The sequence below is a fragment of the Brassica napus genome, chromosome A9 (assembly GCF_020379485.1).
Source record: "Brassica napus cultivar Da-Ae chromosome A9, Da-Ae, whole genome shotgun sequence".
Lineage (NCBI taxonomy): Eukaryota > Viridiplantae > Streptophyta > Magnoliopsida > Brassicales > Brassicaceae > Brassica > Brassica napus.
In genome coordinates this window covers 43,192,230-43,210,387 of record NC_063442.1, presented here as the reverse complement: position 1 = coordinate 43,210,387, position 18,158 = coordinate 43,192,230, and the positions used below count along the sequence as shown (strand labels likewise).

Genomic DNA, 18,158 nt, shown 5'->3' with positions numbered 1-18,158 from the left:
GACTCATAAAGCAGCTTCTTATTATCGGCCACAAATTAATATTGGGCCGGCCAGCACGTCCGCTTGGATTGGGGCCTTAGTAGTTTCTATTGTTCTGCAAATGGCGCATGACATTTGGTAATTTCTTAACTTGTTTTCTCAAAATTTTGCATGGATCCTAATTAACTCGTGGAAAACATTATTGACAGTATTGTAACTGAATCTAAATATAACTGAATCCAGATTATTTTCCACAATCAACATGTAACCACTAAAATAATAAATTTATGTTTTTTAGGTTCATTGTTGTACAAAACCAGGCTTTAAATATTCATCCAGTAATTGAATCTTCGCATCAGGAGACCACAAGAAAATATCTATGTGGAAACGTGGGTGCCCACATAAAAGGGTGGACAAGATGATTTTGGTCCCTATTAATTAGTAAGGCCACTTGTGTACGTACAACTCTCTTTCTTTAGTATGAAAAAAAGGTGAAAAAAAACATGCATGTATTGGTTATTTGGTTAATGTAGCAAACATGAACCTTCCTTTCGTATCCTTTTTCTCTACGGTGAAAAAGATGAAAAAACATGCATGTATTGGTTTCTGGCAAGGTTTTTAGGTATCCTTTTCTTGGTAGTGAAAAGGATGAATAAGACTGCATGTATTCCTTAAGCCAACATGAACCTTCCTTTCCAATTGTTTATTTCAGTTCTATCCAATAAAACGAAGGACCCACATAGAACGCCAAAGCAATATAAAAGTATAAATTAATTATTTGTTGGGTCAAAATATTATATCAGTCAAATTTGTCGAGATTTTGATCAATTTCAATTTATTTATACTAAAATGCATGGATCAGCTTTATAGTTGTGATTCTTTGGCTGTACATAGAGAATAGTCAAAAAAATAAAATAAAACAAAAGATGGTCGACCAGGGAAACAAAGTTGCAGCGATGATTCAATTCTTCAATAGATAAGGACAAATATTTTGTTTTGTTTTATTTGCGCATAACAACGACTACATTATTCAACAAAGATGTCTATAATTTCAATATCCAATTAGTTTTTTTTTTCTTGGTAAAAAACCGTCAATATTGTTTTTATCAGTATACATAAATATTTCCGAAAATATCAATTTATATTTATGAACATATACTCATAAATAAATATAGATACATATTAAAACTATCATTGTACGATGTACAAACACATCTTAAAAGTACGAGCAAAACTAATCATAGAAAAGAAAAATCAAACCTATGGTCAAGTTCAATGTAGATGACTGAATCTAAACAAAACAAAACTATACTATCCAATAGACTAAATTAAGATTGTAAACAATAAAGAGATATTGCTTTTGAGTCGCCAACCATCTCATAAATCTATGGGGGTCGACCTATTCTAATTTTCCAATACTATTAACAAAATGCCACTAGACAAATATATTAAAATGAAACTAAGCTAGCACAGTTTGATCGACAAAGAGTTCACGACCAAGTCCACTGAATATTTTTTTTTTAAAGGTTAAGCTAGAAAGAAACAAAACCATTAAAAATGATTTTATGACGTGTTATATAATATTCAACTGTCCTAGTAGACAAATATCCAAATCCTCAATTTGCATAAGTAGGAACCTCTCAAGAAACTTCAAAGTCCTCACAACTCTACTTTTCTTTTATATCAGCTTACTTTCATTGTATCTTCTTCTTCATAGCAAAGAAACTAAGAAAGTACAGAAGAAAACTAAGTAAAGAAGCATGGAGAGACAAAAAAGCATGGAGAAAGGGTTACTGAGGAAGAGCTTAAGCATACGAGAGAGGAAGTTCCCAAACGAAGAAGCTTTTCTTGAAACCGGTTTATCCAGAAAATCTCCCAGAGAAATTACCAAGAAAGCTCAAAACGACGATGGTGAATGTCGTGTTACTGCCACTGTTTTCTTTAGCACCTTTGTTGCCGTCTCTGGCTCCTTCTGCACCGGTTGTGGCGTGAGTCGTCTTTTTTGTGTGTTCAAACCGGTTTATAGATTAACCATCCGGTTTTCACTGAACCAGTTTAACTAGATTTGGATATTTTGGTTTTCTAGGCGGGTTTCTCATCGGGTGCGCAATCAGGGATTACCAAAGATTTATCTCTCTCAGTTGCAGAGGTAAAATTATTACTATTATTGCTCTGTTTTTTACTTTTTTCACTTAAAATTATAAAGTAAATTGTAGTTTGACTTTTTGATTTGACCGTTTTTGTTAATCATGCAGTACTCAATGTTCGGTTCGATTTTGACACTAGGCGGTTTGATTGGTGCAATATTCAGCGGTAAAATCGCCGATGTCTTGGGAAGAAAGCGGGTAAGAATAAGATAGATGCATTTCGGTTTGGTTTGACCGGTTATATAAGTTATCTACCTAACCGGTTTCTACCACTTTTTTTATGAAAATCAGACGATGTTGTTTTGTGAAGCCTTCTGCGTCACAGGCTGGCTTGCTGTCGCATTGGCTCAGGTTTGTTTCTACCTTCTACTTGTTCTTTGTCACTTTGTCTTGTTTAATATTTAAAAATAATTATATTTATTGTTCATTTTTGCGTTTCTTACAACAACGTATTTTTTATATTAATCATATCTTGAAGGATGCATTGTGGCTGGACTGTGGAAGATTGTTGCTTGGAATCGGCGTTGGTTTATTTAGCTACGTGGTAATTTCTATTATCCTAAATTAATTTTTCACCACTCAAATGATAAAATTAAATACTTAAATGATAAAGTACTGATACAAACTTGTGTTTCATATGTAGATTCCAGTCTATATAGCTGAAATTGCACCAAAACATGTCCGTGGATCATTTGTGTTCGCGAACCAAGTACGTTAACTGGATTTATTTGACAGTTTAAGTTCTAACCAAGTTAATCAAGACTGACTTGGTCCAGCGTTATATTCGGAATAAATAATACGTTTTTGTTAAAAATGCAGCTGATGCAAAATTGTGGCATTGCACTTTTCTTCATTATTGGCAATTTCCTGCCATGGAGATTATTAGCAATAGTCGGTAAGATTATATTTAGATAAATAATTTCAAAATTAAAATAATTTAAAACAACTTATTTTGACATTATGTTGTTATGTGCTCCAGGCTTTGTGCCTTGTGTGCTCCACGTTTTTTGTTTATTTTTCATTCCCGAGTCTCCAAGGTGGCTGGTAAGTTTATTAATATTTGCATATGGTTTCGGTTTATATGGATCTATACCAATCATAACCGGTTTTGATTTTGAAAGTTGGTTAGAAGAGATTAAAAGGTGGCTGTTTCGTTTTTTATTCCTAATACCATGATATATATATGACAGGCGAAGAAAGGTCGTGATAAAGAATGCCGATCTGCTTTGCAACGTCTTAGAGGATCTGACGTCGACATTTCTCGTGAAGCAAACACAATTAGAGTATGAAACTTCCATTAAAAAAGATAAATATACTTACCACCAAAATATGTTGGCTTCCAAAATCATTTTTTGCCCTGGTCTTTTGTAGGATACCATAGAAATGTCCGAAGTCGACGGTGAATCCCGAATGTCTGAATTGTTTCAGAGACGATATGCATATCCCTTACTTGTAAGTACTTGAACTAAGAAACAAGTTTCTGATGGAATGTGACTTTTTCAATCTAGAAAAACGTGATAGTTCAGTTGTATTTTAAACCAATTATTTGGGCTTATTTGCTAAATAGCCAAAAAAAAAAGTGAAATTAGATTTTTAGAGAGAGAGTAGAGAGAGATAGAAAGAGAAAGTAGGAGAGAGAGAGTGTTTTTAGTTAGTTAGTGAATTTTGTTTTTTTTTTTTGTGTCTACTGGGTGCAATTTCCTTTATTTTAAACCAATTATTTTGTAATGACATATACAGATCGGAGTGGGCCTTATGTTTTTGCAACAAATAAGCGGGAGCTCAGGTGTAACATATTATGCCAGTAGCCTCTTCAACAAAGGAGGTAACTTATATTCATATAGCACTTTTAATCGACAATGTGAACATTTCATGTGTAAACCGTAAAAGTTCAATCGAGATATTTTTTTTTGAATATTTCATCATGTACTTTCAGGATTTCCAAGTGCTATTGGCACATCCGTGATAGCCACGATCATGGTAATTTTTTTTAAAAAAAACATCTACTTTATAACACCTGAAAAATTCCAATATTAAAAATTAATGAACTTTCGACTATTTTTAGGTTCCGAAAGCAATGTTGGGAACAATTATAGTCGATAAACTGGGGAGGAGAACACTTCTAATGGTTAGAACTACTTTAGATTTAATCAAATATTTTGACATATGAATTATCCTTCATTCAACTAAAAAATAACTAACTTTTATATAAATTTGAACAGGCTTCTTGTGCTGCAATGGGTTTAAGTGCACTGCTCTTAAGTGTTTCCTACGGGTTCGAGGTGATCGAAGTCTACCATTTTCCTATAAAAATGAATAGAAATATGCAACATTTTAAGCTAATTATTGTCTTCAAATTTTGTTAAATGTTGAGCAGTCATTTGGAATTCTCCCAGATCTCACTCCAATCTTTACTTGCATCGGCGTATTGGTAATAACCCTAGCTAGTTTACAAACCTACTAGCTATAACAAACAAAAAAAACAGATTACAAATGTTTTATTTATAGCTTTAATTTGGAACTTGTTTCAATGCTGATTTGTTTCGTTGGTAACTAATGATGTATATAGGGTCACATTGTGGCATTCGCAATGGGAATGGGAGGGCTACCGTGGATTATAATGGCTGAGGTATTCCAACATTAATATTTCATTTTTTATTTTAAATTTCCCTTATAGAAGTACTGCTTTGCGCTAGTGTCGCCGTTGTAGCATAAATTATAGTCGTTATAGTATGAGTACAAGTCCAGAGTGTGTGTTGTTGAGAGCTGAAATATTTTATTTCGTTTGCAGATATTTCCCATGAATGTGAAAGTGTCAGCTGGAACCTTAGTTACCGTGACTAATTGGTTATTTGGATGGATTATCACATATACTTTCAATTTCATGCTAGAGTGGAATGCATCAGGTAAATACTTAGATATAAACATCTAATAATAATTAGTTACTACTATAAATACTTCGGTGATGGTGGCTGATTTGTCTTTTTTTCATTTTTTAAAGGAATGTTCTTCATCTTCTCAATGGTCTCCGCCTTTTCGATTGTGTTCATATACTTTCTGGTACCGGAGACTAAAGGTCGATCACTTGAAGAAATACAAGCATTGTTCTCGAACTCTGTACAATAACTTGTCTTTTTGGTAAAATGATCATATAAATCGATTCTTGTAACTGATAAGTCGATTATTATGATTGGTGTGCGTTTGAATGAGATTTGTGTATGGATTGAGTTTTGGATGGGAAAATGGCAACAATAAATTTGTATATGGCAAATTGGCAACTGATACGCATTATGGCAATACAAAAATCATATGCAGCGTAAAAACACCTAAAAGGCTATAATGACTCAAACCACGTTAATCAACCCGGTTACTATTTGATTATTTAAAAAATACCATTTAAATTTGACCTACTCAAATATAAGTATGTTTGATAATGAATTTATGGAAAAGCAATCAAAAGCCCACACGTTTAGACAACTCATTTATGATTACTTTACTTAAAATTAAATTGATAAAATATCAACTGTGATCCAAAAATTACGAATCATGCAAGGACAATGTAGTAGTTGTCTTTCGTAAACATTGAAATCATGGAGTTCTACAACGACCACTAGACAGTTCTGCTTTTGCAAAATTAATTTCATACCAATTTTCCATTGTACCCACTACCTACAATTTACCAACCAAAAGTATTAATTAGAAACTAATGAAATAAGCTATGTTTACCATAAATCCTCAACTTCTTGAGATCGTGCTTTCATATGGTGGGCTCTCAGACTTGACAAAGAGACATAATAATCATCGATCTCTCCACTATAGAACGCTCCTAGCTATACTACTAGTTTTTACTGGGTTTTAATAGTGAGAATGATACTAAAAAGTTAACGTAACATTAATTATCTAAAGTTAACGTAACATTAATAATCTATATGTCTTACTTCATTGGAAGAGTTTCTTGGAGTCCTTATGGAGAGACGTTGACATAAACATGCATCAAGTGGATCCTTCGAGTGAGCTTAACATAGTGATCGTATCCCACGGGCTGACATGTCCTGTGTTTCGAGTGAGCCACCACGGGAGAGTACACTTTTGGGATACACACTGGCACACACCACACTGAAGAAGCGATGTGTTGGCTTGGGGGGAGAGAGATGATGATCAAATGTTCGTTTTGATGGTGGTTATAGTGAAACACCAAACGACTGTTGTCCGTTGCATCTCGATGAGTATTTTGATTTTTTAAATGAGACTGAAGATAAAGAGTAATAATGCCTGATTATATATGTCCATTGATATTATCTTTGCCTCTATAAAACTATTCAACTCTCTCATCTGTTGCTCTCAGTTAATGAAAATTTTTGAAGCCAACGACTATAATCAAAACGGGCATTTGGTCTAGTGGTATGATTCTCGCTTAGGGTGCGAGAGGTCCCGAGTTCAATTCTCGGAATGCCCCATATGTTTTTTTTTTTACTGACCAACTTGCACTAGAGTTTGTTTTCAACGATATTTTGATTTCACGCGGAAGAAAAAAACTTTAATTGAGCAATCAGATCTCATCGAATCATCATTGCCGATGAAAACCAAATCGGAAAGCTAACCGTCTCCGATCACACACACACACACAGTGAATGGCATGGAACTAATCTCATCATCAACAATCACAAACTCAGCTCTCTGCTTAACCCTAATCTCCACCCTCACCTTCTTCCTCCTCCTCCTCCACACTCCACCCACTCACCCTCATCATCGCTCTCTCCTCTCCACCTCCTCTTGCCTCTCCTCCCGATCCCACGCCAATGCCTACCTCTCCCTCCACTTCTGCGTCTTCAACCAAAACCTCCTCCTCACCATCCCCTCCCTCTCCCTCCTCATCCTCCTCCACTTCTACATCCTCATCACCACCGCCCACTCCCACTTCTCCTCCGTCACCACCAAGCTCGCCGACCGCCTCTCCCTCTCCCCCAGCATGGCCGCCGTCACTCTCCTCGCCCTAGGCAACGGCGCCCCCGACGTCTTCGCCTCCGCCGCCGCCCTCCGCGGCGGCCAGTACCGTACGGGCTTCGGGGCGATCTTGTCCGCGGGGACCTTCGTCTCGGCTTTCGTGGTTGGGTTCGTTGCGATCCACGCGGCGCCGTTTCAGGTCGATGCGGCGTCGTTTGTGAGGGATGTGATGTTTTATTTGGTGGGGGCGAGTTTCTTGTTCTATGTGTATTTGAGTGGGGAGATATTTGTTTGGCAGGCGGTTGGGTTTGTTGGGTTTTATGTTTTCTTTGTTGGGTTTGTGTTTTGGATGGATTTTGGGAGTGGTGGTGGTGTTGAGAAGGGGAAGGTTGTTGTTAGTGAGGAAGAGAAGGACTTTTTGAGAGTTGAGATTGGTGAGAGCTTTAAAGCTGAGAAAGAGCATCGATTTTCCAGAGTTTTGAGGCTTTATGGGAAGGTAAAAAAGTCTTTTACTTTAGCCTCTGAGCTTCTTTTGTTGATCACAGTGAATGGTAGTGGGAATCTTGTGTGTTTAAAAGGCTTTGAAGTTATGATGAAAAGTCTCTTTGCTAGTGTAGAGAATGAATATTGTAAGCAGCTTAAGCTGGATTGTTGTAGCTGAGTTGAAAACAGATTGGTTGTCTTCTTCTTTAACGTGTGAGCTTGTTTTGGTGATCATAATGGTGGGAATTTGTATGGTAGTGGAATCTTAACCACTTTGATGTTGTCATAAAGTATTTTGACTTTGGTCTAGTGAATGTTGTAAGTAGTCTAAGCAGTTTTAACTCGATTGTAGCTGCGTTAATAGCTCATGAACAATCGTTCATTCCGGTAGCTAGAGAGCTAACATGTTAAAATGTGTGCTGAGTTTAGATTATTTGATTAAAGGATTTGATGTTATGATAAAAGTCTCTTTGCTAGTGTAGAGAATGTACATTATAAGCAGCTTAAGCTGGATTGTTGTAGCTGCGGTAAAAACAGCTCATGGACAATCGTAGACTTCGGGGTAAGCTAAGAGATAACATGTTAAAAAGAACTTGAGGAAAATAAGTTTGTGGCATTATAAATTTGCTTGTCTTCTCCTTTAACGTGTGAGCTTCTTTTGTTGATCACAATGGTGGGAATTGTATGGTTGCTTCATCTTAAGCCGTAGCTGTGAAATCTAATATTGCTTGATTTATGTTATGTGTTTAAAGGCTTTGTTGTTGTGATGAAGTCTTTCACTTTTGTTTTGTTTGCAGATCTCAAGGATGTGGGAAACTCCTGTATCAGTTCTTTTGTTGCTTACGATCCCAAAAACTTCTCCTTCTGAATGGTCCAGGTTTTACCGGTCTGCCAACATTGTTTTCTGCCCTCTTGCCCTTTTGTACGCTTGCAACTCATTTGTACCATTAAACCATCCAATCTCATTCCTCTTCCCAAACACCCATCTCCCACTTTGGCTCGTCGTTCTCTTCATGACCTCTTCCCTCGCTTTCCTTCACTTCACAATCGAAAAACATCCTCCCAAAACCGAGCAAATGCATGTCATCATCGTCGCTTTCGTAATGAGCGTTTTCTGGATATCAACAATCGCTGGTGAGCTCCTCAACTGCTTGGCCGCGCTTGGAACCCTCCTCGAACTACCTCCGGCGCTACTCGGCCTAACCGTTCTAGCTTGGGGAAACTCTGTCGGTGACCTTGTTGCCGACGTTGCAGTTGCAAAGGCGGGTCGACCAGCTATGGCCATGGCTGGTTGCTTTGCGGGCCCAATGTTTAATATGCTTGTTGGACTTGGAACGGCCTTGGTGATGCAAACGGCTAACGTGTATCCAAACGCTTACGAACTTGGATTCCATGTTGGTATTGTGATCGCTTTCGTCTTCTTGTTGCTTAGTCTAATGGGATCGCTGTTGGTTATAACCTGGTCTAGATTCCGAGTTCCGAGATTCTGGGGGGTCTGTCTTGTAGGACTCTATGTAGTCTTCACGTTTGTTAGTTTGATCATCGCCACGTTTTCAACCTGAGCACATGCTTAAAGTCTGTGCTGCTGATTATATAAGCTTCACTATTGTTGTTGTGATTGTCTGTGAGGCAGATTAGTAAAGGTTGATAGATAGGTAAAATTACATGTGAAGAGCAAAGAATATGCATATGAATTTTTTGGGAGAAGATTGTATTCCTATTTTCAGAAAGTTAATAACAAACAAATATTCATTGTTCATACTACATTTGGTTAAGTGAACCGGTTCCTTTCTCTATTGATCGTAATGTATTTTATACATGATTTATGTATAAACCACACATTTGAGGTGTAATTTGTATTTACCTAATCAACAAATCCGACTTAAACCAAACTAATTATTTTCAAAGTCAGATTTAAACGCTTAAAAAAATCGATTTAATCAACAATCCCATAAAAAAACGTTTAACTATCACATAATAATTTCTTGAAATCGAATTGAGTGGGAACTATTTAGTTTGGCCCTTTCAAATTCCAACCTATTTTTTATGCTATTTACAAGAAGAATGCAACTGTTGTTCGTTTAATATTCTTAATTACAGTGTGTAAACTACTAATTGAGTCAAAAGAGTAATAATTAATTAATTAATTACATTACATTACATAATAATAAAACAAGGAAGCATCATCTGACAAGGCTACAAGAATCTAGACGAAAGCCCAACGCTTGACACGACACCCATCTCTTTTAAAAGCCTTTTCCACTTCCTCCCTTTCTCTTCTCTCTTCATTGTTAAAGTCGATAAAAAGGGGGAAAAGCAGCAAAAACCCTAATTAAAAACCAAATCAAAAGATTACAAACCAGATCTTCACGCTCTCTTCTCCCGCATCAACCAACTCAGAGGTCTCTCTCCTTTCCCCAATTATTTTCTTTCTCTGTCCTGTTCTTGCTTATACTCTGTGAAAAAATCGTTGCTTGACATGGTTGTTATAGGAAAGAGATTAACTTTATGGGTTATAATAAGTAGATTTTGATACCCTTTGATTAAATTTACATAAAGCTGGAATCTTTCATACTCACTGCTGTTTTAGATCTTCTAGGTTTGTTCCAACGATTTGATTGAGAAAGCTTTAGTCTTTCCAAAGTTTATATCTTTGTTTGTTTGTTTCTTGTAGAGAATGGATCAACAAGAGCATGCACAGTCCGGAGCCATGAACTACGGCTCAAACCCATACCAAACCAACCCCATGAGCACCACAAGCGCGGGCCCCGCAGCACCGCCGGGGCAGCTGGGCTTCCACCAGATCCACCAGCAGCAGCAGCAGCAACAGCTGGCTCAGCAGCTCCAAGTCTTCTGGGAGAACCAGTTCAAAGAGATCGAGAAAACAACCGACTTCAAGAACCACAGCCTTCCCCTCGCCAGGATCAAGAAGATCATGAAGGCCGACGAGGACGTGCGCATGATCTCCGCCGAGGCGCCTGTTGTGTTTGCGAGGGCCTGCGAGATGTTCATCTTGGAGCTGACGCTCAGGTCTTGGAACCACACTGAGGAGAACAAGAGGAGGACGCTGCAGAAGAACGATATCGCGGCGGCTGTGACCAGGACTGATATCTTTGACTTCCTGGTGGATATTGTTCCCAGGGAGGATCTGAGGGATGAGGTCTTGGGGAGTATTCCGAGAGGGACTGTCCCTGAGGCTGCTGCTGCTGGATACCCGTATGGTTATTTGCCTGCTGGAACTGCTCCTATAGGGAACCCGGGGATGGTTATGGGTAACCCTGGTGGTGCGTACCCTCCTAACCCTTATATGGGTCAACCAATGTGGCAGCAACAGGGACCTGATCAGCCTGACCAGGAGAATTAGCTTTGGCAAAGAAACTGTGAGTTTCCCAGCTTCTTTTAGAGCTAATAGTCTTTCTGTTTTTGATACAATCTCATAGTCTCTTTTGTTATGTTTTTTTTTTGCAGAGTTCTGGAATTAAGAAAGGAGACTTTAGTGAAGAAAATGAAAAAAGAACATATCAGAAGAATTTCAAATCAGTGTGGTAGAAGAATCTTAAGTGTTTTGTTTTATGTCTATTCAATCCTTTCTTTTAAGGATAAATTTAGAGATGAACCAGAAGAAGAATGTATAAAACTATAACTCTGTAAGGGAACAAGTGTGTGGTTGACAAGGTTTTTTATTTCTATGTTATTGTCTCTTATCTTTATCATACTTGATTTCCCATATAAACCACAAAAAGTGTTTGATTTCTAGCTTTTCATTGAGACACTGTGGTTCTTTGGTGATGGAATGTATTATACTTGCATACTGCGTTAGGTAAGTATATAAATTATTTAAAAGAAAAAAGATTGAAAAAAGAAAAAAGACAAGTAGAAGATGACTTGGCTATTTTATCCGGGTTGATATTTTGAGTAGCTTTATCCACAAGAAGCTTTACTTGGTCATCATTCACCTTGTGTGACTTCAACACTGAAGCTACAGTAATGGCGATTAGTAATGATTATGGAGCTTTCATTGAGAAATCTACAATCTCTCCAACGCCATCTTCTTCGTTTCCTTCTCTAAAGGGTCTTACCTTTGCCATCAAAGACATGTACGGTATCTACTATATATTCACAACTTCTTCCTCTGTCCCTTTCCTGTTAAACTGATTTGAACATGTCTTGGTTTTAAACCAGCTTTGATGTGGAAGGACGTGTCACTGGTTTTGGTAACCCGGATTGGTTAAGGACACATTCAGCAGCTACTTCCACAGCTCATGTAGTTTCATCTCTCTTGGAAGCTGGTGCCACCTCTTTGGGTATTACCATTATGGATGAAATGGCATACAGGTCTTTACTAATATTCACTTCAAACCGAGTTTAGATTCTATGAAAAGCAACTGTGGTTAGGTTTGTGCGTTTACTTGGCCATTAATTTACAGTATAAACGGTGAAAATGCACACTATGGGACTCCGGTAAACCCAGTTGCTTCTGAGAGAGTCCCTGGAGGATCTTCAAGTGGCTCAGCTGTAGCTGTAGCTGCCGGTCTTGTTGACTTTTCAATTGGTGAGTATGTTCTAGTGCTCGCCATTCGGGTTTACAGTTGGGTCGGGTTATTTGGGTTGGGATGTTTTAGGACCCATTTAAGAATAATTTTTTTTTCCGGATCGGATCGGTTTGGATAATATCAGGTAAGGTCAGATTTCTATTATGTATAAAACTTGAAACATAACCGAATTAGAAAGAGTTATGATTGTGTTAGTGTTTAAAACAAAAAAACAAAAAAAATCCCGAAAATCCGAGTTAAACCAGAAAATATTCAGATAACTCTGGAATTTAAAATAATTTTTTAGTTATTCCAATATTTATATATTTGTAGTTATTTTAAAATTAAAAATAATTAATATTTGTAATGCTCTGTTTTTCCATCAAGCAGGAACTGATACTGGAGGGAGTGTACGAGTCCCTGCGTCTTATTGTGGCATTTTTGGTCTTAGGCCATCACATGGAGTTGTTTCAACTGTTGGAGTTACTCCAATGGCTCAGAGCTTCGACACAGTTGGTAAAGACAGCTAAAAAACCTACATGTTATGAGTTAAACACCGTGTCTTGATATAACATTTGTCTCTCTAGGCTGGTTTGCTCGGGACACAGCTACTTTGAAACGCGTAGGCTGCGTTCTCTTGCAGCAGCCTCACTTGGAGGCTACAGAACCAAGTCAGTTGATTATTGCAGATGACTGCTTCAAGCTGTGTAGTGTACCACGTGAACTGTTGGTGCAGTCTGTAGTTCAATCAGTGGACAAATCATTTGGAGGTAAAATGCATGCATCATAAGAACCTTTTGTTTAATGGGAATCCTTCTTGTTTCTTTATGACTCGGTTCTGTGTGAAGGCAACACTGTAATAAACAAGGTGGATCTTGGAGCGTACATAGAAGAGCATGTTCCGAGCCTTAAGCATTTCATGACAAGTGAGACACAACGAGAGTTTTGTATTCCTTCTCTCATGGCTCTGTCGAGTTCAATGAGAATGTTACAGAGGTTCGAGTTCAAGATGAACCACGGTGAATGGGTCTCGTCGGTGAAGCCAGAGTTTGGTCCTGGAATATCAGAACGGATTGAGGAAGCTATCAGGGTGTCTGACGAGAAGATTGACCTTTGCCGGTTGGTTAAAACCGAACTTTTAACAGCTCTTTCAACTTTGCTTGGGGTACAAACTTCTTCCTATTTCTCTCAAATTTTAAAACTTGTACAACAAACTTCTTGAAACACTTAAGAGGATCTGTGAACCAACTTTGGTGTGAATCAATTATGGATTGAGATATGATATGATATTAAGTTAAATGAATTTCCAACGTAAAACTAATTAGTGAAAAATAGATTAGTTAACTTTTTATATATTGCTAAATTTCTTCTAACTTCCTATGTATAACTTTGTCCATAATATATTCATCTACTGAATATTAAATGGTTTTTTAGGAGAATGGTGTGTTGGTGATTCCGACGGTGCCAGGTCCTCCACCACATCTCCAAGCTGATGTGGTTGCACTAGAATCTTTCCGGAGCAGAGCCTTCAGCTTGTTGTCCATCGCCGGAGTCTCGGGATTATGTCAGGTAACAACAAGGTCAATGTATTTCTTGTGGAGCAAGTTAAGAACCGGTCTGGTGTTTTCCTAACAGGTGAGCATACCATTGGGGCTGCACGAAAATCTTCCCATATCAGTATCCTTGGTGGCTAATCATGGCTCAGACGGTTTTCTTCTCAGTCTTGTGGATTCCCTTTCGAAATTCATGTGATATTAATAGACAATGCATGATTGAGCATATACTATTTGGTTTATGTCTGGTCGGTCACACCTCATCTTCTCACACTCACCGCTTGCATCTCTGGTCTCTACTCGATCTCCATCCCGTTGCATCTCTAGTCTACTCACGTTTGCACCTAAACCAAAAAGTGCTCGTGTAAGTGGGTGTCAAACTGAGGGTTCGAGTCATGTATGGGAGTGTGACCAATATATTGATTTTTTTTACTAAAAACGACTTTGTTTTGGGCAATAATCAATACATAGTTGCCATTTCACATGTCCAGCCAGCTGAATTAAGGATTCAATTCTTTAAAATGTTTAGATAACTGATTGAATTATAATCGAACTATAGTCATATTTGTCGGTCATTTGTTCGGATCATATAAAACATTATTTGTATAGTTGAAGTTGTAATAGGCCATTTTCCATTGCAACAACCAACAAGTTGTAACTATGTTGCTGTGTGACAATTATAATCGGAGCGTTTAACCGATAGGTTTGTGTCGAATTATATATCAATTTTATTTCGTTGAATTATTTAAATTTTGGAAGCTAATGAATTTATTTTTTGTCTTAGCTAATACTAATCATTATACTTAAATTATTACTCGTACCTAATTAACAACGTATAGCGGTTGGTTTTGATTTATCAACCGACTATCAATAAATATTTAAAATTGGGATTCTTATGATTCAGTCTACTTAACGACATATACACGAAGCCAACAAAACTAGTTTTTAAATAAAAATTCTGTGACAAATCAACGACCAATGATTTCTTTAATGCATGATTGCTGTTTAAAATATAGGAATGTCTACATGAAGGACGAAAACAATCACAAGCTTGGTGACCAATTTAAAAATATATATGTCCACAATAATGCTAAGACTATTTCTACAATTATAACACGGGCCTAACTTGCGCTTGGAAGCTATATTAACATTCGTAGATCACCTAACCGATTGACTTTCATGCATCTCAAGCCTCGTGCTGACAACCTCACAGCCACGATATCGCCCATATACCTGTATACATATTTTTCATATACGTACATATATATCTGAGATTATTAATATATACATAATATGTTTTAAGCGCATATAGAGAGTGTTTGAAAAAAAAATGGGGTTAAAAAACAAAAAAAAGAGCAGGAGGATCTTGATGTTTTATCTAACCCTAATGTCTTTTTCGTTTTTGGGTTTGGTAGTAACGTTTAAACCTCTGTTTCTACTCAATCCCATGATCAATTCTCCATCGATAGTTGAGATTCGTTACTCTTTACCGACGGAAGTTAACCGGAACCCGAGATGGTTCCGACTAATCAAGAACCATCTTCAGGAGAAAAAGATCAGAGTTGGTCTTCTCAATATTGAAGAAAATGAGCGTGAGAGCTACGAGGCAACGGGGACGTCGATCTTGGAGACTGTCCACGTGACGCTAGATCCTCTTCCGAAGAATCTGACGTGGGAGAGTCTATTTCCGGTGTGGATCGACGAGGATCATAGGTGGCACACGCCAACATGTCCAGAGGTCCCTCTCCCTCGTGTGGAAGGTTCTGATGCTGACGTTGACGTTGTGGTTGTGAAAGTGCCGTGCGATGGGGTTAGGGAGGATAAAGGGTTGAGAGATGTTTTCCGGCTACAGGTGAATCTTGCGGCAGCGAAGCTGGCGGTGGAGAGTGGGCGGAGGAACGTTGACCGGACTGTGTACGTTGTTTTTATCGGGTCGTGTGGTCCCATGCATGAGATCTTTAGGTGTGATGAGCGCGTGAGGCGCGTAGGGGAATATTGGTTGTATAGACCTAATCTAGAGAAGCTGAAGCAAAAGCTTGTAATGCCTGTTGGTTCTTGTCAGATTGCACCACTGCCTGCTCAACTAGGTAACATCTTTGTCTTAGAAAAACTTATATTTTCTAGTCTTAGTATATAAAACTAGATTATAACAATAGTAACTAGTAAAAGTGTAAAACTAGTAAACTGAAGTTGCTAAAATGTAAGACAAAAAAATATTGTGTAAAATGATTAATTCTTACCCTAAAACTTAGCTACTCAATCACCAAATCATCCTCTACCTTTTATACTGTATTTGCTTTTCATCTATATATATTATTGGTGTGCTACTCTAACATAACATGGTAACATACATTTTCCCTAACTAGTATTCTCATTACTTGTTAAAGATCAAGAAGCATGGAGACGACAGAAGAACGAAACTCTTACATCAAGAACCACACTATCATCATCATCTGGTGCCCAACGTGTTGGCTACGTGACGTTACTCCACTCATCCGAGGTCTACGTATGCGGGGCAATAGCCTTAGCACAAAGCATAAGACAATCTGGCTCAACGCATGACATGATACTCCTCCACGACAAGTCCATAACCAATCCATCTCGCGTTGGCCTGAGCCGTGCGGGCTGGAAACTACGGCAAGTAGAGAGAATCCGTAGCCCTTTCTCCAAGAAGGATTCTTACAATGAGTGGAACTACAGTAAGTTACGTGTGTGGCAAGTAACGGATTACGATAAGCTAGTGTTCATAGACGCAGACTTCATCATCGCCAAGAATGTTGATTATCTTTTCTCCTTTCCTCAACTTTCTGCTGCTGGCAACGACAAATTCTTGTTCAACTCCGGAGTTATGGTAAGGCATCTAAACCATAATTTATAATAAAAACATTAAATCGCATTAAAACACCTTTTTATTCCCAAAATAACACAGAAAATATAATTTCAAAATAGTATTAGTTAAAAGTTAAAATGATTTCTTTATTATATTTTTGAATTTTGATTTAGTGATTAAGTTTAGAATTTTAGTATTCAGATTTTAGAGGATGGGGTTAGGATAATAAGTGTCTAGAGGTTGAAGTAATTTAGTTATTTTATCCTTTAGTTAGTGTTATTTTGGAGATTTTTTCTTTTTGTGTTATTTTTTGTCATAAATTTACACACATGCTGTTGTTTAAACCCGGTTAAGGTTGGATTCATATCGTGTAAATTTAGGGAAAATATATAAAACCTGATTGTAGATTGTAACAATTATTCTTGTTCAGGTTCTGGAGCCATCAGCTTGTTTGTTCAAGGAGCTGATGCTGAAATCATTCAAGATCAAGTCTTATAACGGAGGAGACCAAGGGTTTCTGAACGAGTATTTTGTATGGTGGCACAGGTTATCGAAACACGTGAACACGATGAAGTACTTCGGTGCTGAAAGCAAGAACAGCCAAAAACGCCATCTTCCGGACAATTTAGAGGGGATACACTACTTGGGACTAAAACCATGGCTATGTTACAGAGACTATGATTGTAACTGGGACTTGAAATCACGGCGTGTGTATGCAAGTGAGTCGGTGCATGAGAAATGGTGGAAAGTGTACGATAAGATGCCGAAGAAGTTGAGAGGCTATTGTGGTTTGACTCGTAAGATGGAGAAGAACATTGAGAAGTGGAGGAAATCGGCAAAGTTTAATGGTTTACCTGAAAGGCATTGGAGAATTCAAGTGAGAGATCCAAGGAAGAAGAACCTTCTTGACTAAGTCAGTGATAGCGCTTTGGAATTGATTTTGGTTGATGAGAGCCATGATTATTTTTCGATCGACCGCTAATGTGGTTCATAATTGATAACCATTAAAACAATGTATATACACACATAAATGTTATTTTTCGATGTACATGTATTATTTATACAATCATTGTTCAAGTGGTAGAGGATCCTTCATGTAGGTCAAGGCTAAGGAACGAGCCTATCTCCGCCACTTAAGTTTCTGATCTAAGCTTCTGAAATGCCGCTATGTGTGGGTGATTCAATGGTTAACCATACCTAAACAGTGTTTGAGCTATGGTGGTGATTAAACTTAAAGAAAAGAAAACATATTTGCATTTGCTTTACATGGTGCTTTTAATAAGATGATTATTTTTTTGCTTAGTCTCCCATGGGCCATGGCCTTCCCATGCTGTTAGGGCATCTCCAACCCTACTCCATTTTTGACTCCAAACTCAATTTTGGAGTAAAATCTTCTCCAACCCCACTCCATATTGAACTCCAAAATGGAGTAATGGTTAGGGTTACTCTATTTATGGAGTAATCTTGCCCATTACTCCATTTTGGAGTTGAACTTTTTCTATTTATGAAATAGTCCTTTTAATCTTCAATGTTTTTATTTCATATTTAAAATAATATAATAACATCAAAACATATAATACTCCGGAAAAGATTATTTAATAGTTTACATAAAATATGCATAAACTCATAAAAGTCAAAACTAAAAATAAATAATATAAAATAAATATAATATAATATAAATAAGTGATTT

The 18,158-nt window shown here is 37.5% G+C and overlaps 5 protein-coding genes, 1 long non-coding RNA gene and 1 other non-coding gene across 7 annotated transcripts; 6 read left to right on the top strand and 1 right to left on the bottom strand.

Annotated features, from left to right (window-relative positions):
- The first annotated feature begins 1,590 nt into the window (after window positions 1–1,590).
- On the top strand, window positions 1,591–5,390 carry LOC106420213 (sugar transporter ERD6). Its single transcript, XM_013861064.3, has 18 exons — window positions 1,591–1,967; window positions 2,066–2,128; window positions 2,235–2,324; window positions 2,418–2,477; window positions 2,605–2,670; window positions 2,770–2,835; window positions 2,946–3,021; window positions 3,106–3,170; window positions 3,317–3,409; window positions 3,498–3,578; window positions 3,867–3,951; window positions 4,063–4,106; window positions 4,192–4,254; window positions 4,349–4,408; window positions 4,504–4,557; window positions 4,696–4,755; window positions 4,918–5,032; window positions 5,128–5,390. Exons 1-18 carry the CDS (start codon window positions 1,740–1,742, stop codon window positions 5,250–5,252), a joined length of 1,494 nt encoding a protein of 497 aa, XP_013716518.2. The 5' UTR covers window positions 1,591–1,739; the 3' UTR covers window positions 5,253–5,390.
- Window positions 5,391–6,421: 1,031 nt separating this feature from the next.
- On the top strand, window positions 6,422–9,312 carry LOC106419795 (cation/calcium exchanger 5). The gene is made up of 2 exons (XM_013860628.3): window positions 6,422–7,566; window positions 8,351–9,312. Exons 1-2 carry the CDS (start codon window positions 6,763–6,765, stop codon window positions 9,113–9,115), a joined length of 1,569 nt encoding a protein of 522 aa, XP_013716082.2. The 5' UTR covers window positions 6,422–6,762; the 3' UTR covers window positions 9,116–9,312.
- TRNAP-AGG lies at window positions 6,511–6,582 on the top strand. The gene has a single exon. It is a non-coding gene; the product is annotated as a tRNA-Pro (tRNA).
- A 356-nt stretch (window positions 9,313–9,668) lies between the features above and the next one.
- LOC125578612 lies at window positions 9,669–10,354 on the bottom strand. The gene is made up of 2 exons (XR_007316724.1): window positions 10,133–10,354; window positions 9,669–10,009 (listed from the first exon to the last, which is right to left on the bottom strand). It is a non-coding gene; the product is annotated as an uncharacterized LOC125578612 (long non-coding RNA).
- LOC106420155 (nuclear transcription factor Y subunit C-9) lies at window positions 9,743–11,247 on the top strand. Its single transcript, XM_048741876.1, has 3 exons — window positions 9,743–9,955; window positions 10,228–10,933; window positions 11,022–11,247. Exon 2 carries the CDS (start codon window positions 10,231–10,233, stop codon window positions 10,915–10,917), a length of 687 nt encoding a protein of 228 aa, XP_048597833.1. The 5' UTR covers window positions 9,743–9,955; window positions 10,228–10,230; the 3' UTR covers window positions 10,918–10,933; window positions 11,022–11,247.
- Window positions 11,248–11,331: 84 nt separating this feature from the next.
- Window positions 11,332–14,122, top strand: LOC106420154 (amidase 1). Its single transcript, XM_013860995.3, has 8 exons — window positions 11,332–11,650; window positions 11,736–11,888; window positions 11,981–12,105; window positions 12,476–12,601; window positions 12,673–12,855; window positions 12,934–13,250; window positions 13,520–13,654; window positions 13,721–14,122. The coding sequence occupies exons 1-8, from the start codon at window positions 11,541–11,543 to the stop codon at window positions 13,835–13,837; spliced, it is 1,266 nt and encodes a 421-aa protein (XP_013716449.2). The 5' UTR covers window positions 11,332–11,540; the 3' UTR covers window positions 13,838–14,122.
- Window positions 14,123–14,464: 342 nt separating this feature from the next.
- On the top strand, window positions 14,465–17,862 carry LOC106420061 (putative UDP-glucuronate:xylan alpha-glucuronosyltransferase 5). The gene is made up of 3 exons (XM_013860890.3): window positions 14,465–15,725; window positions 16,026–16,489; window positions 16,899–17,862. The coding sequence occupies exons 1-3, from the start codon at window positions 14,969–14,971 to the stop codon at window positions 17,379–17,381; spliced, it is 1,704 nt and encodes a 567-aa protein (XP_013716344.2). The 5' UTR covers window positions 14,465–14,968; the 3' UTR covers window positions 17,382–17,862.
- The last annotated feature ends 296 nt before the right edge of the window (window positions 17,863–18,158 follow it).

What these genes read in the sequence shown, in the direction of transcription:
- LOC106419795 (XM_013860628.3), top strand. Translation starts at nt 6,763, where the DNA reads ATGGAACTAATCTCATCATCAACAATCACAAACTCAGCTCTCTGCTTA. An exon ending in TTTTGAGGCTTTATGGGAAG is followed by an intron (nt 7,567 to 8,350) that starts GTAAAAAAGTCT and finishes TTTTGTTTGCAG; the next exon opens with ATCTCAAGGATGTGGGAAAC.
- LOC106420213 (XM_013861064.3), top strand. Translation starts at nt 1,740, where the DNA reads ATGGAGAGACAAAAAAGCATGGAGAAAGGGTTACTGAGGAAGAGCTTA. An exon ending in TATCTCTCTCAGTTGCAGAG is followed by an intron (nt 2,129 to 2,234) that starts GTAAAATTATTA and finishes TTAATCATGCAG; the next exon opens with TACTCAATGTTCGGTTCGAT. An exon ending in CCGAGTCTCCAAGGTGGCTG is followed by an intron (nt 3,171 to 3,316) that starts GTAAGTTTATTA and finishes TATATATGACAG; the next exon opens with GCGAAGAAAGGTCGTGATAA.
- LOC106420061 (XM_013860890.3), top strand. Translation starts at nt 14,969, where the DNA reads ATGGGGTTAAAAAACAAAAAAAAGAGCAGGAGGATCTTGATGTTTTAT. An exon ending in ACCACTGCCTGCTCAACTAG is followed by an intron (nt 15,726 to 16,025) that starts GTAACATCTTTG and finishes TACTTGTTAAAG; the next exon opens with ATCAAGAAGCATGGAGACGA. An exon ending in TGTTCAACTCCGGAGTTATG is followed by an intron (nt 16,490 to 16,898) that starts GTAAGGCATCTA and finishes ATTCTTGTTCAG; the next exon opens with GTTCTGGAGCCATCAGCTTG.
- LOC106420154 (XM_013860995.3), top strand. Translation starts at nt 11,541, where the DNA reads ATGGCGATTAGTAATGATTATGGAGCTTTCATTGAGAAATCTACAATC. An exon ending in ATGGATGAAATGGCATACAG is followed by an intron (nt 11,889 to 11,980) that starts GTCTTTACTAAT and finishes ATTAATTTACAG; the next exon opens with TATAAACGGTGAAAATGCAC. An exon ending in TCTTGTTGACTTTTCAATTG is followed by an intron (nt 12,106 to 12,475) that starts GTGAGTATGTTC and finishes TCCATCAAGCAG; the next exon opens with GAACTGATACTGGAGGGAGT.
- LOC106420155 (XM_048741876.1), top strand. Translation starts at nt 10,231, where the DNA reads ATGGATCAACAAGAGCATGCACAGTCCGGAGCCATGAACTACGGCTCA.